Here is a 15,987-nt window from a genome sequence, read left to right on the forward strand (position 1 = left end):
TGAAGACGGCTGCACAGTACTGTCTTTTATCGATGGCGGTTATGATATCGTTTAGTACCTTGAGCGTGGCTGAGGTGCACCCGTGACCTAACTGTCATTTTTTTAACACCTGTAAATAATCATGACATTTTAAAAACATATACAAAAAATAAGATTCATAAATATCAAAAATAATTAACAAAGACAAATAGAAACAAATTGTAGTATATACAGTGCCTTGCGAAAGTATTCGGCCCCCTTGAACTTTGCGACCTTTTGCCACATTTCAGGCTTCAAACATAAAGATATAAAACTGTATTTTTTTGTGAAATTTTTTATTTTGCACGCCCAATTTTTCAGTTTTTGATTTGTTAAACAAGTTTGAAATATCCAATAAATGTCGTTCCACTTCATGATTGTGTCCCACTTGTTGTTGATTCTTCACAAAAAAATACAGTTTTATATCTATGTTTGAAGCCTGAAATGTGGCAAAAGGTCGCAAAGTTCAAGGGGGCCGAATACTTTCGCAAGGCACTGTAAATACAAATAGAAAAGAGAATTTAATTATTACCCTATTGCAAACAAAAAACACAAATAAAACTAAGTTGTACAAATCCTCTATGACACAAATACACAAATAGAATAACACACTTATAAAGAATAGAACCTGATTATTACACTATTGAATTTCAAACAAGAAACACACAAACTAAATTACACATCTAATTGCATTAGTACTCTACAAAGTTAGAGGTGCGATATTTGATAGATTCCCCTGCTCACCCTACCTCGGGCTTCCAGTGGGAAGACCCGAGGTCAACCTACCCCCCCCCCCCCCTACCTCTGGCTTCCAGTGGGGAGACCTGAGGTCAACCTACCCCCGCCCCCCTACCTCTGGCTTCCAGTGGGGAGACCTGAGGTCAACCTACCCCCGCCCCCCTCCCCATCTCGTACTTCTGAGTGGGAGACCTTCCCAGAAAGTAGCCTACTTAGCTCACAAACTAGGATCGGGGCGCCCACTCAGACAAGGTGAATATACCTACAGTCCCACACGGTGACATGATATCATTGACGTGATGTGCAAATGAGCGATAGAAAACCGATCACACAAATGTCAACATTCTGAATATTGTATATCTTTTATTTATTAATTTTGTGCGGGTGCCCCGTGCCACCGCAGGCAAGATGCCGCTCATCTAGGCCATACCTAAATCCGCCACAGCATGTAGTCATGGTTACCATGAAGAAGAGGTGAAGTCGTCACTCATTGGACAGGGTCGAGTGGATCTCTCCTGTTTCTGTTACTGCTACAGATTGACAGCTGCTCAGAAGGAGGGTGTCTGCTTTTTCATTTTTATTTATTTAAACTTTATTTAACCAGGCAAGTCAGTTAACCTTTCTGATCTCCCCATCCCGGATCCGGGATCGTGAATACAGACTCAAGCTCATTACCATAACGCAACGTTAACTATTCATGAAAATCGCAAATGAAATGAAATAAATATGCTAGCTCTCAAGCTTAGCCTTTTGTTAACAACACTGTCATCTCAGATTTTCAAAATATGCTTCTCAACCATTGCAAAACAAGCATTTGTGTAACAGTATTGATGGCTAACGTAGCATTTAGCGTAGCATTTAGCATTAGCATTCAGCTGGCAACATTTACACAAAAAAACAGAAAAGCATTCAAATAAAATCATTTACCTTTGAAGAACTTCAGATGTTTTCAATGAGGAGACTCTCAGATAGCAAATGTTCAGTTTTTCCTGAAAGATTATTTGTTTAGGACAAATCGCTCCGTTTTCTGCGTCACGTTTAGCTATGAAAAAAACCCTGTATCCAGGATTGTGTAAATCTATCAGCAAGCTCATTAGCATAACACAACGTTAACTATTCATGAAAATCGCAAATGAAATGAAATAAATATGCCATCTCTCAAGCTTAGCCTTTTGTAAACAACACTGTCATCTCAGATTTTCAAAATATGCTTCTCAACCATAGGAAAACAATAATTTGTGTAAAAGTAGCTAGCTAGCGTAGCATTTAGCGTTAGCATTAGCGTTAGCATCCAGCACGCAACATTTCAACAAAAACATAAAAGCCTTCAAATAAAATCATTTACCTTTGAAGAACTTCAGATGTTTTCAATGAGGAGACTCTCAGTTAGATAGCAGATGCTCAGTTTTTCCAAAAAGATTCTTTGTGTATTAGAAATAGCTCCGTTTTGTACATCACATTTGGCTACCAAAAAAAAACGAAAATTCAGTCCTCAAAACGCGAACTTTTTTCCAAATTAACTCCATAATATCGACTGAAAACATGGCAAACGTTGTTTAGAATCAATCCTCAAGGTGTTTTTCACATATCTCTTCGATGATATATCGTTTGTGGAAGCATGGTTTCCCCTCTCAATCAAATGGAAAAATACTTGCACATGGCTTTACGCACCAGTTTCGACGCAGGACACCAGGCGGACACTTGGAAAATGTAGTCTCTTATGGTCAATCTTCCAATGATATGCCTACAAATACGTCACAATGCTGCCGACATCTTGGGGAAACGGCAGAAGGTCTAAGCTTATTCCTGTCGCATTCACAGCCATATAAGGAGACATTAGAAAACAGAGCTTCAGAAATTCTGCTCATTTCCTGTTTAACGTATCATCTTGGTTTCGCCTGTAGAATGAGTTCTGGGGCACTTACAGACAAAATCTTTGCAGATTCTGAAACTTCAGAGTGTTTTCTTTCCAAAACTGTCAATATGAGAATATGCATAGTCGAGCATCTTTTCGTGACAAAATATCGCGCTTAAAACGAGAACGTTTTTTATCCAAAAATGAAATAGCGCCCCTAGAGATGCAACTGGTTAAGAACAAATTCTTATTTACAGTGACTGCCTAAGAAAAGGCAAAAGGCTGGCTGACCACTGTGTAGCTTATTTACCTATAGCCTATACAGTGAGGGAAAAAAGTATTTGATCCCCTGCTGATTTTGTACGTTTCCCCAATGACACAGAAATGATCAGTCTATCATTTTAATGGTAGGTTTATTTGAACAGTGAGAGACAGAATAACAACAAAAGAAATTATGAGGGAAATAAGTATTTGACCCCCTCTCAATCAGAAAGATTTCTGGCTCCCTGGTGTCTTTTATACAGGTAACGAGCTAAGATTAGGAACACACTCTTAAAGGGAGTGCTCCTAATCTCAGTTTGTTACCTGTATAAAAGACACCTGTCCACAGAAGCAATCAATCAATCAGATTCCAAACTCTCCACCATAGCCAAGACCAAAGAGCTCTCCAAGGATGTCAGGGACAATATTGTAGACCTACACAAGGCTGGAATGGGCTACAAGACCCAGATTGTTCGCAAATGGAAGAAACACAAAAGAACTGTCAATCTCCCTCGGCCTGGGGCTCCATGCAAGATCTCACCTTGTGGAGTTGCAATGATCATGAGAACGGTGAGGAATCAGCCCAGAACTACATGGGAGGATCTTGTCAATGATCTCAAGGCAGCTGGGACCATAGTCACCAAGAAAACAATTGGTAACACACTACGCCGTGAAGGACTGAAATCCGCAGCGCCCGCAAGGTCCCCCTGCTCAAGAAAGCACATATACATGCCCGTCTGAAGTTTGCCAATGAACATCTGAATGATTCAGAGGACAACTGGGTGAAAGTGTTGTGGTCAGAGGAGACCAAAATGGAGCTCTTTGGCATCACCTCAACTCGCTGTGTTTGGAGGAAGAGGAATGCTGCCTATGACCCCAAGAACACCATCCCCACCGTCAAACATGGAGGTGGAAACATTATGCTTTGGGGGTTTTTTTCTGCTAAGGGGACAGGACAACTTCACCGCATCAAAGGGACGATGGACGGGGCCATGTACAATCAAATCTTGGGTGAGAACCTCCTTCCCTCAGCCAGGGCATTGAAAATGGGTTGTGCATGGGTATTCCAGCATGACAATGACCCAAAACACACGGCCAAGGCAACAAAGGAATGGCTCAAGAAGAAGCACATTAAGGTCCTGGAGTGGCCTAGCCAGTCTCCCGACCTTAATCCCATAGAAAACCTGTGGAGGGAGCTGAAGGTTTGAGTTGCCAAACGTCAGCCTCAAAACCTTAATGACTCGGAGCAGATCTGCAAAGAGGAGTGGGACAAAATCCCTCCTGAGATGTGTGCAAATCTGGTGGCCAACTACAAGAAACCTCTGACCTCTAATTGACAACAAGGGTTTTGCCACTAAGTCATGTTTTGCAGAGGGGTCAAATACTAATTTCCTTCATTAAAATGTGAATCAATTTTTGACGTGGGTTTTTCTGGATTTTTTTTGTTGTTATTCTGTCTCACTGTTCAAATAAACCTACCATTAAAATTATAGACTGATCATTTCTTTGTCAGTGGGCAAACGTACAGAATCAGCAGGGGATCAAATACTTTTTTCCCTCACTGTACATGTGCCTTCCATTGGGAAAGACACACATTCTCTCCTTCGAGAAACATGTTCTTTCTCTTGATCCTCATTCTCTTTCCTCTTCTCTCTTTTTGCTCTTTTCACGCTCTCTCTTGCTCTTTCCTCGCTCGCTCTCTCGCTCTTTCCTCGCTCTCTCGCTCTTTCCTCGCTCTCTCGCTCTTTCCTCGCTCTCTCTCTCTCGCTCTTTCCTCGCTCTCTCTCTCGCTCTTTCCTCACTCTCTCTCGCTCTTTCCTCGCTCTCTCTCTCGCTCTTTCCTCGCTCTCTCTCTCGCTCTTTCCTCGCTCTCTCTCTCGCTCTTTCCTCGCTCTCTCTCTCGCTCTTTCCTCGCGCTCTCGCTCTTTCCTCGCTCTCTCACTCTCGCTCTTTCCTCGCTGTCTCTCTCTCGCTCTTTCCTCACTCTTTCCTCGCTCTCTCTCGCTCTTGCCTCGCTCTCTCTCGCTCTTTCCTCGCTCTCTCGCTCTTTCCTCGCTCTCTCTCGCTATTTCCTCGCTCTCTCTCGCTCTTTCCTCGCTCTCTCTCGCTCTTTCCTCGCTCTCTCTCGCTCTTTCCTCACTCTCTCTCGCTCTTTCCTCACGCTCTCTCGCTCTCGCTCTTTCCTCACGCTCTCTCGCTCTCGCTCTTTCCTCGCTCTCTCTCTCTTTCCACACTCTCTCTCGCTCTTTCCACGCTCTCCCTAGCTCTTTCCACGCTTTCTCTCTCTTTCTCTCTCGCTCTTCCCATGCTGTCTGTCTCTCCATGAGGCTTGAGACTTCACTTGCTTCTCTCAGGAGAGGAGGTGGAAAGAGAGGAAGGGAGAGTGTCAGGCAGCAGTAGCTAACAGAATGCTGCCTGCCACCTGTCATGTCCACCCTCCCTGCCCTGCTCCCTGGAAAGAAGCTCTACTGATTAAACACAGCAATTTGTGGAGCGGCCGAGTGGATTGCCGACAAGCCCAGACTAGCTCGCACTCTCACACACACGAGCCACACACCGCCCGCCCTCTCGCACAACGCCCGCCCTCTCGCACAACGCCCGCCCGTCCTCCCTCTCGCACACCACCCGCCTGTCCTCTCGTACACTGCCCGCACGCCCTCTCACACTCCGATAACAGAGGAAGCACATTTTTTGTGCTGCCACCTCAATTAGCACATGATCATGTGGCAGGTGACACATTGCTTCTTCAATGTCTTGACAACGTGACTGCTGACATTTAGGAACTGTATCAACAGTGGACTAATGAAATAAATACCAAAATATATGTTTTGAATGGTATTTTCCTATAAGTGTGCATTAGTGAAGCAGCACCAGAGTCCTGCTGCCAGGCCCTTGTTGTCTTGGTCACACACACACACACACACACACACACACACACATACACACATACATACACAGTGTTAGACAAATAAGGGTGCTGAGCTCTCTCAAAACCAATCAGGGCACCCTTATGAGTCACAAGTCAATGTTTAGTCAATTTGAACCCTAGACACACACACACCCTCACACTAACACTAGACTGTTGTTATTTCCCCCTAAGTTTGGTGAAGGTGTATGCATTGCTAAAGCCTTCCACCTGCAGCTATTGATGTTGTTTTGTAGAGGAGCTAATGTTTCACTCCTACCTGGGTGCCAGCTAGGTAGACAGGTATCCAGGTGTTTCCTTAAACATACACATCTCTCTTTCACTGTGTGCCACCTCACCGCCAAAGAAGAGGCGACTCTGGGATGCTGGCCTTCTAGGCAGAGTTGCAAAGAAAAAGCCATATCTCATACTGTCCAAAAAAATGAAAATATTAAGATGGGCAAAAGAACACAGACACTGGACAGAGGAACTCTGCCTAAAAGGCCAGCATCCCGGAGTTCCCTCTTCACTGTTGAAGTTGTGACTGGTGTTATGTGGGTACTATTTAATGAAACTGCTAACTAGACACTATTTTTCCTGTTGCTCAGTTGTGCACCGGGGCCTCCCACTCCTGTTTCTATTCTGGTTAGAGACAGTTTGCTCTGTTCTGTGAAGGGAGTAGTACACAGCGTTGTACGAGATCTTCAGTTTCGTTCCAATTTCTCGCATGGAATAGCATTCATTTCTCAGAATAAGAATAGACTGACGAGTTTCAGAAGAAAGGTCTTTGTTTCTGGCCATTTTGAGCCTGTAATCGAACCCACAAATGCTGATGCTCCAGATACTCAACTAATCTAAAGAAGGTTTTATTGCTTCTTTAATCAGAACAACAGTTTTCAGCTGTGCTAACATCACTGTAAAAATGGTTTTCTAATGATCAATTAGCCTTTTAAAATGATCAACTTGGATTAGCTAACATAATGTGCCATTGGAACACAGGAGTGATGGTTGCTGGCCTCTGTACGCCTATGTAGATATTCCATAAAAAATCTGCCGTTTCCAGCTACAATAGCCATTTACAACATTAACAATGTCTACACTGTAATTCTGATCAATTTGATGTTATTTTAATGGACAAAAAAATAAGGACATTTCTAAGTGACCCCAAACTTTTGATCAGTAGTGTATATATTTTTATGGCCCACTAGACACCTGTCTTATTCGCGCCCATCTTACTAAACTAATTGATTGCGGCAGTTTGGGGATGGCACAGTCCAAGAAGAAGGGGAATGTGGCTGCACGATGCACTTCTCTCTCCAGAATGCGGGCTCTCCTGCCAATTTGTGCACATTCATTGTTTCATATCTTCATTGTGTGAATTATTTGCATTTGATTGCTAGTCTATCCATTCCCCATTACATGTATCACCAGTAGTACATTTTAGAGGTCGACCTATTCATCGGAATGGCCGATTTTTTTATTTAGGGCCGATTTCAAGTTTTCATAACAATCAGTAATCGGCATTTTTGGACACCGATCATTGCTGATTATATTGCACTCCACGAGGAGACTGCGTGGCAGGCTGACTACCTGTTATGCGAGTGCAGCAAGGAGTGCACCAAGGTAAGGTGCTTATAAAAAACAATCAATCTTAACATAATCACTCGTGAACTACATATGGTTGATTATATTACTAGTTTATCTAGCTTGTCCTGCGTTGCAAATAATCGATGCACTGCCTGTTAATTTATCATTGAATCACAGCCTACTTCGCCAAACGGGTGATTTAACAAGCGCATTTGCAAAAAAAGCACTGTCGTTGCACCAATGTGTACCTAACCATAAACATCAACGCCTTTCTTAAAATCAATACACTAGTATACATTTTTAAACCTGCATATTTAGTTAATAATGCCTGCTAACATGAATGTATTTTAACTAGGGAAATTGTGTAATTTCTCTTGCATTCTGTGCATCAGAGTCAGGGTATATGCAGCAGTTTGGTCCGCCTGGCTCGTTGCGAACTGTGTGAAGACTATTTGTTCCTAACAGAGACAGCCAACTTCGCCAAATGGGAAATGATTTAACAAAAGCGCATTTGCGAAAAAAGCACAATCGTTTTATGAATGTACCTAACCATAAACATCAATGCCTTTATTAAAATCAATACACAGAAGTATATTTTCTTAAACCTGCATATTTAGTTAAAATAAATCTTGGTTAGCAGGCAATATTAACCAGGTGAAATTGTGTCACTTCTCTTGCGTTCATTGCACGCAGAGTCAGGGTATATGCAACAGTTTGGGCTGCCTGCCTCGTTGCGAACTTATTTGCCAGGATTTTACGTAATTATGACATAACATTGAAGGTTGTGCAATGTAACAGCAATATTTAGACTTATGGATGCCACCCGTTAAATAAAATACTGAACGGTTCTGTATTTCACTGAAAGAATAAACGTTTTGTTTTCGAAATGATAGTTTCCGGATTTAACCATATTAATGGCCTAAGGCTCGTATTTCTGTGTGTTATTATATTATAATTAAATCTATGATTTGATAGAGCAGTCTCACTGAGCGGTGGTAGGAAGCAGCAAGCTCGTAAACATTCACTCAAACAGCACTGTCCTGCATTTGCCAGCAGCTCTTTGCTGTGCTTCAAGCATTGCACTGTTTATGACTTCAAGCCTATCAACTCCTGAGATTAGGCTGGCAATACTAAAGTACCTATTAGAACATCCAATAGTCAAAGGTATATGAAATACAAATGGTATAGAGAGAAATAGTCCTATAATAACTACAACCTAAAACTTCTTACCTGGGAATATTGAAGACTCATGTTAAAAGGAACCACCAGCTTTCATATGTTCTGAGCAAGGAACTCAAAACGTTTGCTTTTTTACATAGCACATATTGCACTTTTACTTCTCCAATACTTTGTTTTTGCATTATTTAAACCAAATTGAACATGTTTCATTATTTATTTGAGACAAAATTGATCTTATTTTTGCATTATATTAAGTTAAGTGTTCATTCAGTGTTGTAATTGTCATTATTACAAATATATATTAAAAAATCGGCCGTTTAATCGGTATCAGCTTTTTTTTTGGTTCTCCAATAATCGGTATCGGCGTTGAAAAATCATAATCGGTCGACCTCTAGTACATTTACTATTCATTCCTATTTCTAATCTGTAATGTTTGTTTGGTTAGGTTAACGTCTTATTGCATTCAATATAATATTATTCTGGTCTTTTACCGTTCTCACTGTCGGAGTGGACAACCTATGCTACACTTATGAGAAACAAGTTTTGGTTTATCATTCCTTTTACGAGTTTAGTTTATTAATTTAGTAATTGTCTTTTGTTTGGAGCGCTCCTGTCAATGTTGGGTAATCACGCGCACCAGATTACGCATAGAATTAGGCCTAGAGGCTACCTGGCCTGCGCTCAACTGTAGGCATATAAATGTGCCCATTTGGGGATCTTATTACTATGTATGATTGGCTTAACACACCACTACTAATGAGCTGTGGAGCTTCTCAAAGTAGTGTTTTCTTCACCTCAAACAGCAAGCAAACGTCTGTTTTTTTTTTATATCTTATATTTTTATATGAGAATAACAAAAGTTCCTCGATGTGTTTGAAAAATAATTCCATCTCTCTCCCTTTTTTATAACCATTAAGCGTGAACAATAGTTTGTCAAATGTGTTTGAAGAATCTTTCCATTTCTCCCTTCTCTCTTTTGATAACCACTAAGCGTGAAAAGGGAAAAATGCCAGTGGAAACATAATTTCTTCTTATCCCTTGTGCAAATAGCTTACAGCTGTCTGTCCTGAGCTCACTGGTGCAGGAAACTCAGAGGGTCCAGAATATTTTATACAGTGTTGCAAGCATGAGCTTCTGGATGGACACATTAGTTGGTAGTTGATTAAATGTTTCAAGTTTGGCTATGCATGGCTTGTCTGCAACAATGTGATTTATAGGATATTTATTTTTATCAGGGTATTTTCTACCTGCAGGCTGCAATGTTTATATTTGTTGACTTTCTAGGCTATTTTTACATAGTTGGCAATAGAAGATAGTTTTTAGGTTTGTCATTTACATTTGGATCAAATTTTGATTAACCACATGACAATGATTTTGGCATACGAAATAAAACTGTTCCACGAAAATGTGCAAATGAAAACCATAACTGGCATGCAGATTGGTAGAAAATACTAAGATAAATTGGCATTCCAAATGAGGATTTTGCAGACTCCTCTTGTAACCTATTACCGGCAACTTCAGGAGAGTAACTGCATAATCTGGGAAAGCCAGTAGGAGCGGGAGGAGGATGGTCGGGACAGGTGATTATTTTTATTTATTTTAATCTCTGGCTCCCTCTTGAGTCATTTGTGTCATATTTCATCAGACAAGCTCAATGGATATATATTTGATTTTATTAAAACACATAGGGTGTGTCTGTCTATACATGGACAATAGACTTAAAAATGATTACGAATCGATTGGTCGAAAGGACAGATGACTTTCAGTCGACCATGATTTTGCTTGGTCGACTGCTGTCTCCAAGGGGATCCTCAACACACAGTCACAAGACTAAGTGTGGAAGTCCAACTATGGACTCCATCTCCAACTAGAACGTTTTGAGCTCTCGCTGAAAGTTATTCCAAAGATGTTTTATAACCTAACCAAGATAGACCACAGCCTGTCGTTTTATATCTGAAATATCGGTCTCATTGTTCAATATGTGGTTATGCTCTTGTAATTTCTCCTCTCCATCAAGTCTCAACTACTGGTCTGCGATCCAAATGCAGTCCCCAGGCAAAATTAGTTTGAGACACCAGATCTAGTCTGTGAACCCAACATTAATCATCTGATGATGATTGTTAACCATCTATGATGTTAACGTTTCATGTTATTCAATGATTTTTCCTGGTAAATAGTCAATACCGAGCTATTGTGTGTGTGTGATGGAGATAGACTTGTGACATGGTGCGAACAAAAGTCTTGTGATGTAGGGAGCAGCTGGGAAATTAGGTTAAACTCTGACGTAAGCATGTCCCCTCTCGCACACCTGTGTGCTGTTTCGCCCTCCCCTGCAAGACTCAACAGGAGATTCCACCAGTTTAGCCGTGCTGGGTGGGGAGGTGGGTGGGTGTGGGTGTGTAAAACTGAACACGGTGGTACTTGAAATCCCCTCCGATCTGTTTTTACACGCTCCTCTTCTGTGGAGGCGAGATGACGGCCCCTCGTAAAGGTATTTGGTCAGGACTCAGCCCCAGGAGTCTGGTAGTTACTGGATGGAAGGGAAACATTAGCTCTTTCTTTCTCTCGCTCTCTTACTCACTCTCTAGCTCTCTCTTTCTATCTCTCGTTGATGGAGGGAACGTGTATAACAGTACTCGCACACACACAGGCAGACGGGAAGACAGGCAGGCAGGCGGAGGAGTCCTTTTTATATACACGGCGTGTGTATACAGACGCATGCGCCCGCCAGCACGGCCACACACTCACACCAGACTAGAGCCTCTTCACCTTTTACCCCAGGTCGTTTTGAGCTGTTCCTGTGCTGTGTAAAGACCACAGTAGCACTCTTGGTAGTCTGTACCTGTTCCCCTTCCTCTCTCACGCAGTCCTCCATCTCACTTCTTCTCCCTCCATCTCTTTCAGCGCTATTTTTGTTTCTCCCCCCTCCTTTTCTTTGAGCAGTTCTTCCTCTGTTTTTCCCAGCCTCTCGCCAACACAGGACTGTTTATACCCCTCCCTGACTGCCAGGGGAGGAAACGGCTTCCGCCATTCCTACAGCTGGATCAGAGGCCCTCCATTCCTCCTCCTCCTCTGCTCTCCACACCTCGGCCAGCCAGCCGCTCCCAGTCCCAGTTACAACCCCCTGCCTTCACCTCTCTCTTTTCTTCCCCCTTCCCCTTCTTCTCTGAGGCTGGGAACCGGGGCTGTCCACGCTCCCTCCGACACCTGGTGTTTTAGTGACCCACTCCGCTCTCTACACACATCCTGCTCCACCACATGTGTTTGACAGCCCTGCTGCAACAGTCTCTGGGTGGGTGTAAATCTGTCCTCACTGGGCCTGAGTGTGTGGATGGGAGAGAGGTGTGTTCTGGGAGACTGTTCAGTCTGTCAGACACCCAGCCAGAAGGAAAAGGGCTAGGCTGTTGGCCCTGCCTTTCCCAGGACCGGCCTCATTACTCTCATCTTGCCTCGTCTTTTCCAAGATCACTGAAGGCAACAGGTGAAAGCAATAATGTTAAAAGTAACCAATCAAGTCCTTTCATTTATCCATGATAATGAAGTAAAGAGCAAAGGAAGCTATTTTTAAACTATTAGGACACAACCTTACCTGTCACCTATCTACTGCTGACCCCATTTAGTCGATTGTTTGGTTGATAGGCTGTTGGTGGACTTTTTTTTTTTTCCCCCCCGAACATTGGCAAATATATAAAAAATGTATGGCACACAAGACACCTGTCTGACTCTCCTTGTGGACTAATCCCTTGCAGAGGCCACTAGGATGGCACACAAGTATCATCAGTAGTACATTTGCCATTAGTTCCCATAATTTCTAATCTTCTATGTTTGTTTGGTACAAACCTAGGCTACACTAAACAAAAGTTTGTTGTTTATTTAATCCCATGTATGGGTTGTAAATTTATTAATTGTCTTTTGTTTGGAGCGCTCCTGTCAATCTTGAGAAAGGAAGTGCGCCTGATTACTTGAAGAAGTAGGCCTAGGTTACCTGGCCTGCGCGCAAATGTAGTCCTACTGTTCCCATCTGGGGATCTGATGGTATTTCTGATTGTCTTAACTCACCATCACTGTGGAGCTTCTCAAAGTCATTTTTTCTTTGCCTAAAACACAAACTAAAGTCATTTTTTATTTTTACGTCCAAGCCTTTAAAAAAAAATAAAAAATATATATTTTTTAAATGTACTCATCAATCTACACACAGTACCCCATAATAACAAAGCAAAAACAGGTTTTTAGAAATGTTTACAAATATGTTACAAACAAAAAACAGATACCTTATTACATAAGTATTCAGACCATTTGCTATGAGACTCAAAATTGAGCTCAGGTGCATCCCGTTTCCATTGATCGTCATTGAGATGTTTCTACAACTTGATTGGTGTCCACCTGTGGTAAATTAAATTGATTGGACATGATTTTGAAAGGCACACACATGTCTATATAAGGTCCCACTGTTGACAGTGGATGTCAGAGCAAAAACCAAGCCATGAGATCGAAGGAATTGTCCTTAGAGAGCCAAGACAGGATTGTGTCGAGGCACAGATCTAGGGAAGGGTATCAAAACATTTCTGCAGCATTGAAGGTCTCCAAGAACACAGTGACTTCCAAAATTCTTAAATGGAAGAAGTTTGGAACCACCAAGACTCTTCCTAGAGCTGGCCGCACGGCCAAACTGAGCAATCAGGGGGAGAAGGGCCTTGGTCAGGGAGGTGCCCAAGAACCCGATGATCACTGTGACAGAGCTCCAGAGTTCCTCTGTGGAGATGGGAGAACCTTCCAGAAGTACAACGATTTCTGCAGCAATCCACCAATCAGGCCTTTATGGTAGAGTGGCCAGACGGAAGCTACTCCTCAGTAAAAGGCATATGACAGCCCGCTTGGAGTTTTCCAAAAGGCACCTAAAGGACTCTCTAACTCTTGGCCTGAATGCCAAGCGCCACGTCTGGAGGAAACCTGGCACCGTCCCTACGGTGAAGCGTGGTGGCAGCATCATGCTGTGGGGATGTTTTTCAGTGGCAGGAACTAGGAGACTAGCCAGGATCGAGGGGGAAAATGAACTGAGCAAAGTCTAAACAGATCCTTGATCAAAACTTGCTCCAGAGCACTCAGGACCTCAGACTGGGGCAACGGTTCACCTTCCAATAGGACAACGACCCAAAGCACACAGCCAAGACAACGCATGAGTGGCTTCAGACAAGTCTCAATGTCCTTGAGTGGCCCAGCCAGAGCCTGGACTTGAACCTGATCGAACATCTCTGGAGAGACCTGATAATTAATGTGTGCAAGCTTGTAGTGTCATACCCAGGAAGACTCGGGGCTGTAATCACTGAAAAAAGTGCTTTAACAAAGTACTGTGTAAAGTGGCTGAATACTTAGTTGAAGTCGGACGTTTACTTACACTTAGGTTGGAGTAATTAAAACGAATTTTTCAATCACTCCATACATTTCTTGTTAACAAACTATAGTTTTGGCAAGTCGATTAGGACATCTACTTTGCATGACACGTAATGTTCCAACAATTGTTTACAGACAGATCATTTCACTTATAATTCACTGTATCACAATTCCAGTGGGTCAGAAGTTTACATGCACTAAGTTGACTGTGACTTTAAACAGCTTGGAAAATTCCAGATAATGATGTCATGGTTTTAGAAGTTCCTGATAGGCTAATTGACATTTAATTGGAGGTGTACCTCTGGATGTATTTCAAGGCCTACCTTCAAACTCAGTGCCTCTTTGCTTCACATCGTGGAAAGATCAAACAAAATTAGTCAAGACCTCAGATAAAGAATTGCAGACCGCCACAAGTCTGGTTCATCCTTGGGAACAATTTCCAAATGCCTGAAGGTACCACGTTCATCTGTACAAACAATAGTACGCAAGTATAAACACCATGGGACCACACAGCCGTCATACTGTTCAGGAAGGAGACGCGTTCTGTCTCCTAGAGATGAACGTACTTTGGTGCGAAAAGTGCAAATCAATCCCAGAACAACAGCAAAAAACCTTGTGAAGATGCTGGAGAAAACAGGTGCAAAGTATCAATATCCACAGTCTAAATTCTTTGCGAATGCACTGTAGTTTTTCATTGGTTTATAAGCACACAGTGACTAGAGACCGGAGCCTTGTGAGTCACTCACGGGTGCAACACGCACCAGGTGATCTAGTTACAGTATGGAATTCACAACTGAATGTTTTCCAGCTAGAGAGCTTAACTAATAAGTTAACTGTATAAAATGTGCTAAATGCTCTGCAGTTGGTGCATTTGCTTTGCTAATTTAGTAGCTGTGTAGCTAAGTGGTTAGCTTCTTTTAAAATCAAGCTTTCCCTGGTAACAGCAGAGAATCCCCCTTGGATCAAGAGCCTTGCTGTCTATTTGTTTGAGTGAGCAGCTAACTGTGACTAGCATTTTGTAGTTACTTGTATAATTCATGAGCTGGGGATGTCTGTCTTGCAAATAAATAGTTTAGGCCAGAGATTGTATAACATTTTTGCAGTGTGCTCATTAGCATTTAGTTAGCATTCTCTGAGATTTTACATGTACTTGTTAGCATTGATAACCTTTTGGATTACAGAGGCAGTGGGCGTTGGAAATAGCGCCCACCTTGTGTTCTATGCTGTTATTATGAATATCCTGGGATGGCACATGGTCGGTATGACCATATGACAATCTGGACCCGCCCAAGCCTAGTTTGCTATATAGAGGAATAGGAAGCCATTTGAGAGAAAATCCACAGGCTTAGAGCTCAATCAATCAATCAATCAATCAAATGTATTTATAAATCCCGTTTTACATCAGCCGATGTCACAAAGTGCTGTACAGAAACCCAGCCTAAAACCCCAAACAGAAAGCAATGCAGATGTAGAAGCACGGTGGCTAGGAAAAACACCCTAGAAAGGCATTAACCTAGGAAGAAACCTAGAGAGGAACCAGGCTCTGAGGGGTGGCCAGTCCTCTTCTGTCTGTGCCTGGTGGAGATTATAACAGAACATGGCCAAGATGTTCAAATGTTCATAGATGACCAACAGGGTCAAATAATAATAATCACAGTGGTTGTTGAGGGTGCCACAGGTCAGCACCTCAGGAGTAAATGTCAGTTGGCTTTTCATAGGCAACCATTGAGTTAGAGACAGCAGGTGCGGTAGAGAGAGAGTCGAAAACAGCAGGTCCGGGACAAGGTAGCACGTCCGGTGAACAGGCCAGGGTTCCATAGCCGCAGGCAGAACAGTTGAAACAGGAGCAGAAGCACGACCAGGTAGACTGGGGACAGCAAAGAGTCATCAGGCCAGTTAGTCCTGAGGGGAGGGAGGAGGAACACACAGAAAACAGGAGAAATACTCCAGATATAACAGCCCCCCGACACAAACTATTGCAGTCTAATGACTGGAGGCTGAGACAGGTGTCGAGACACTGTGGCCCCGTCTGACTATACCCCCAGACAGGGCC

The 15,987-nt window shown here is 42.6% G+C and overlaps 1 protein-coding gene across 6 annotated transcripts in view; it reads left to right on the plus strand.

Annotated features, from left to right (window-relative positions):
• LOC110523899 (dynamin-like 120 kDa protein, mitochondrial) overlaps positions 1-15,987 on the plus strand; it is an 81,326-nt gene that overhangs the window by 47,184 nt on the left and 18,155 nt on the right. For 2 of the 6 annotated variants that reach the window (XM_036940763.1, XM_036940849.1), the window contains one exon: positions 11,524-12,205. The exons of 2 other annotated variants lie outside the window; for them this stretch is intronic. In XM_036940763.1, the coding sequence (XP_036796658.1) occupies positions 11,524-11,762 (239 nt within the window). In that variant the 3' untranslated portion in view covers positions 11,763-12,205. Of the gene's footprint in view, positions 1-11,523; positions 12,206-15,987 lie in introns of those variants that run through there. 2 more of the 6 variants (XM_036940803.1, XM_036940911.1) reach the window with 1 other exon arrangement.

This window comes from Oncorhynchus mykiss, chromosome 1 (assembly GCF_013265735.2).
Source record: "Oncorhynchus mykiss isolate Arlee chromosome 1, USDA_OmykA_1.1, whole genome shotgun sequence".
NCBI classification, from domain to species: Eukaryota; Metazoa; Chordata; class Actinopteri; order Salmoniformes; family Salmonidae; genus Oncorhynchus; species Oncorhynchus mykiss.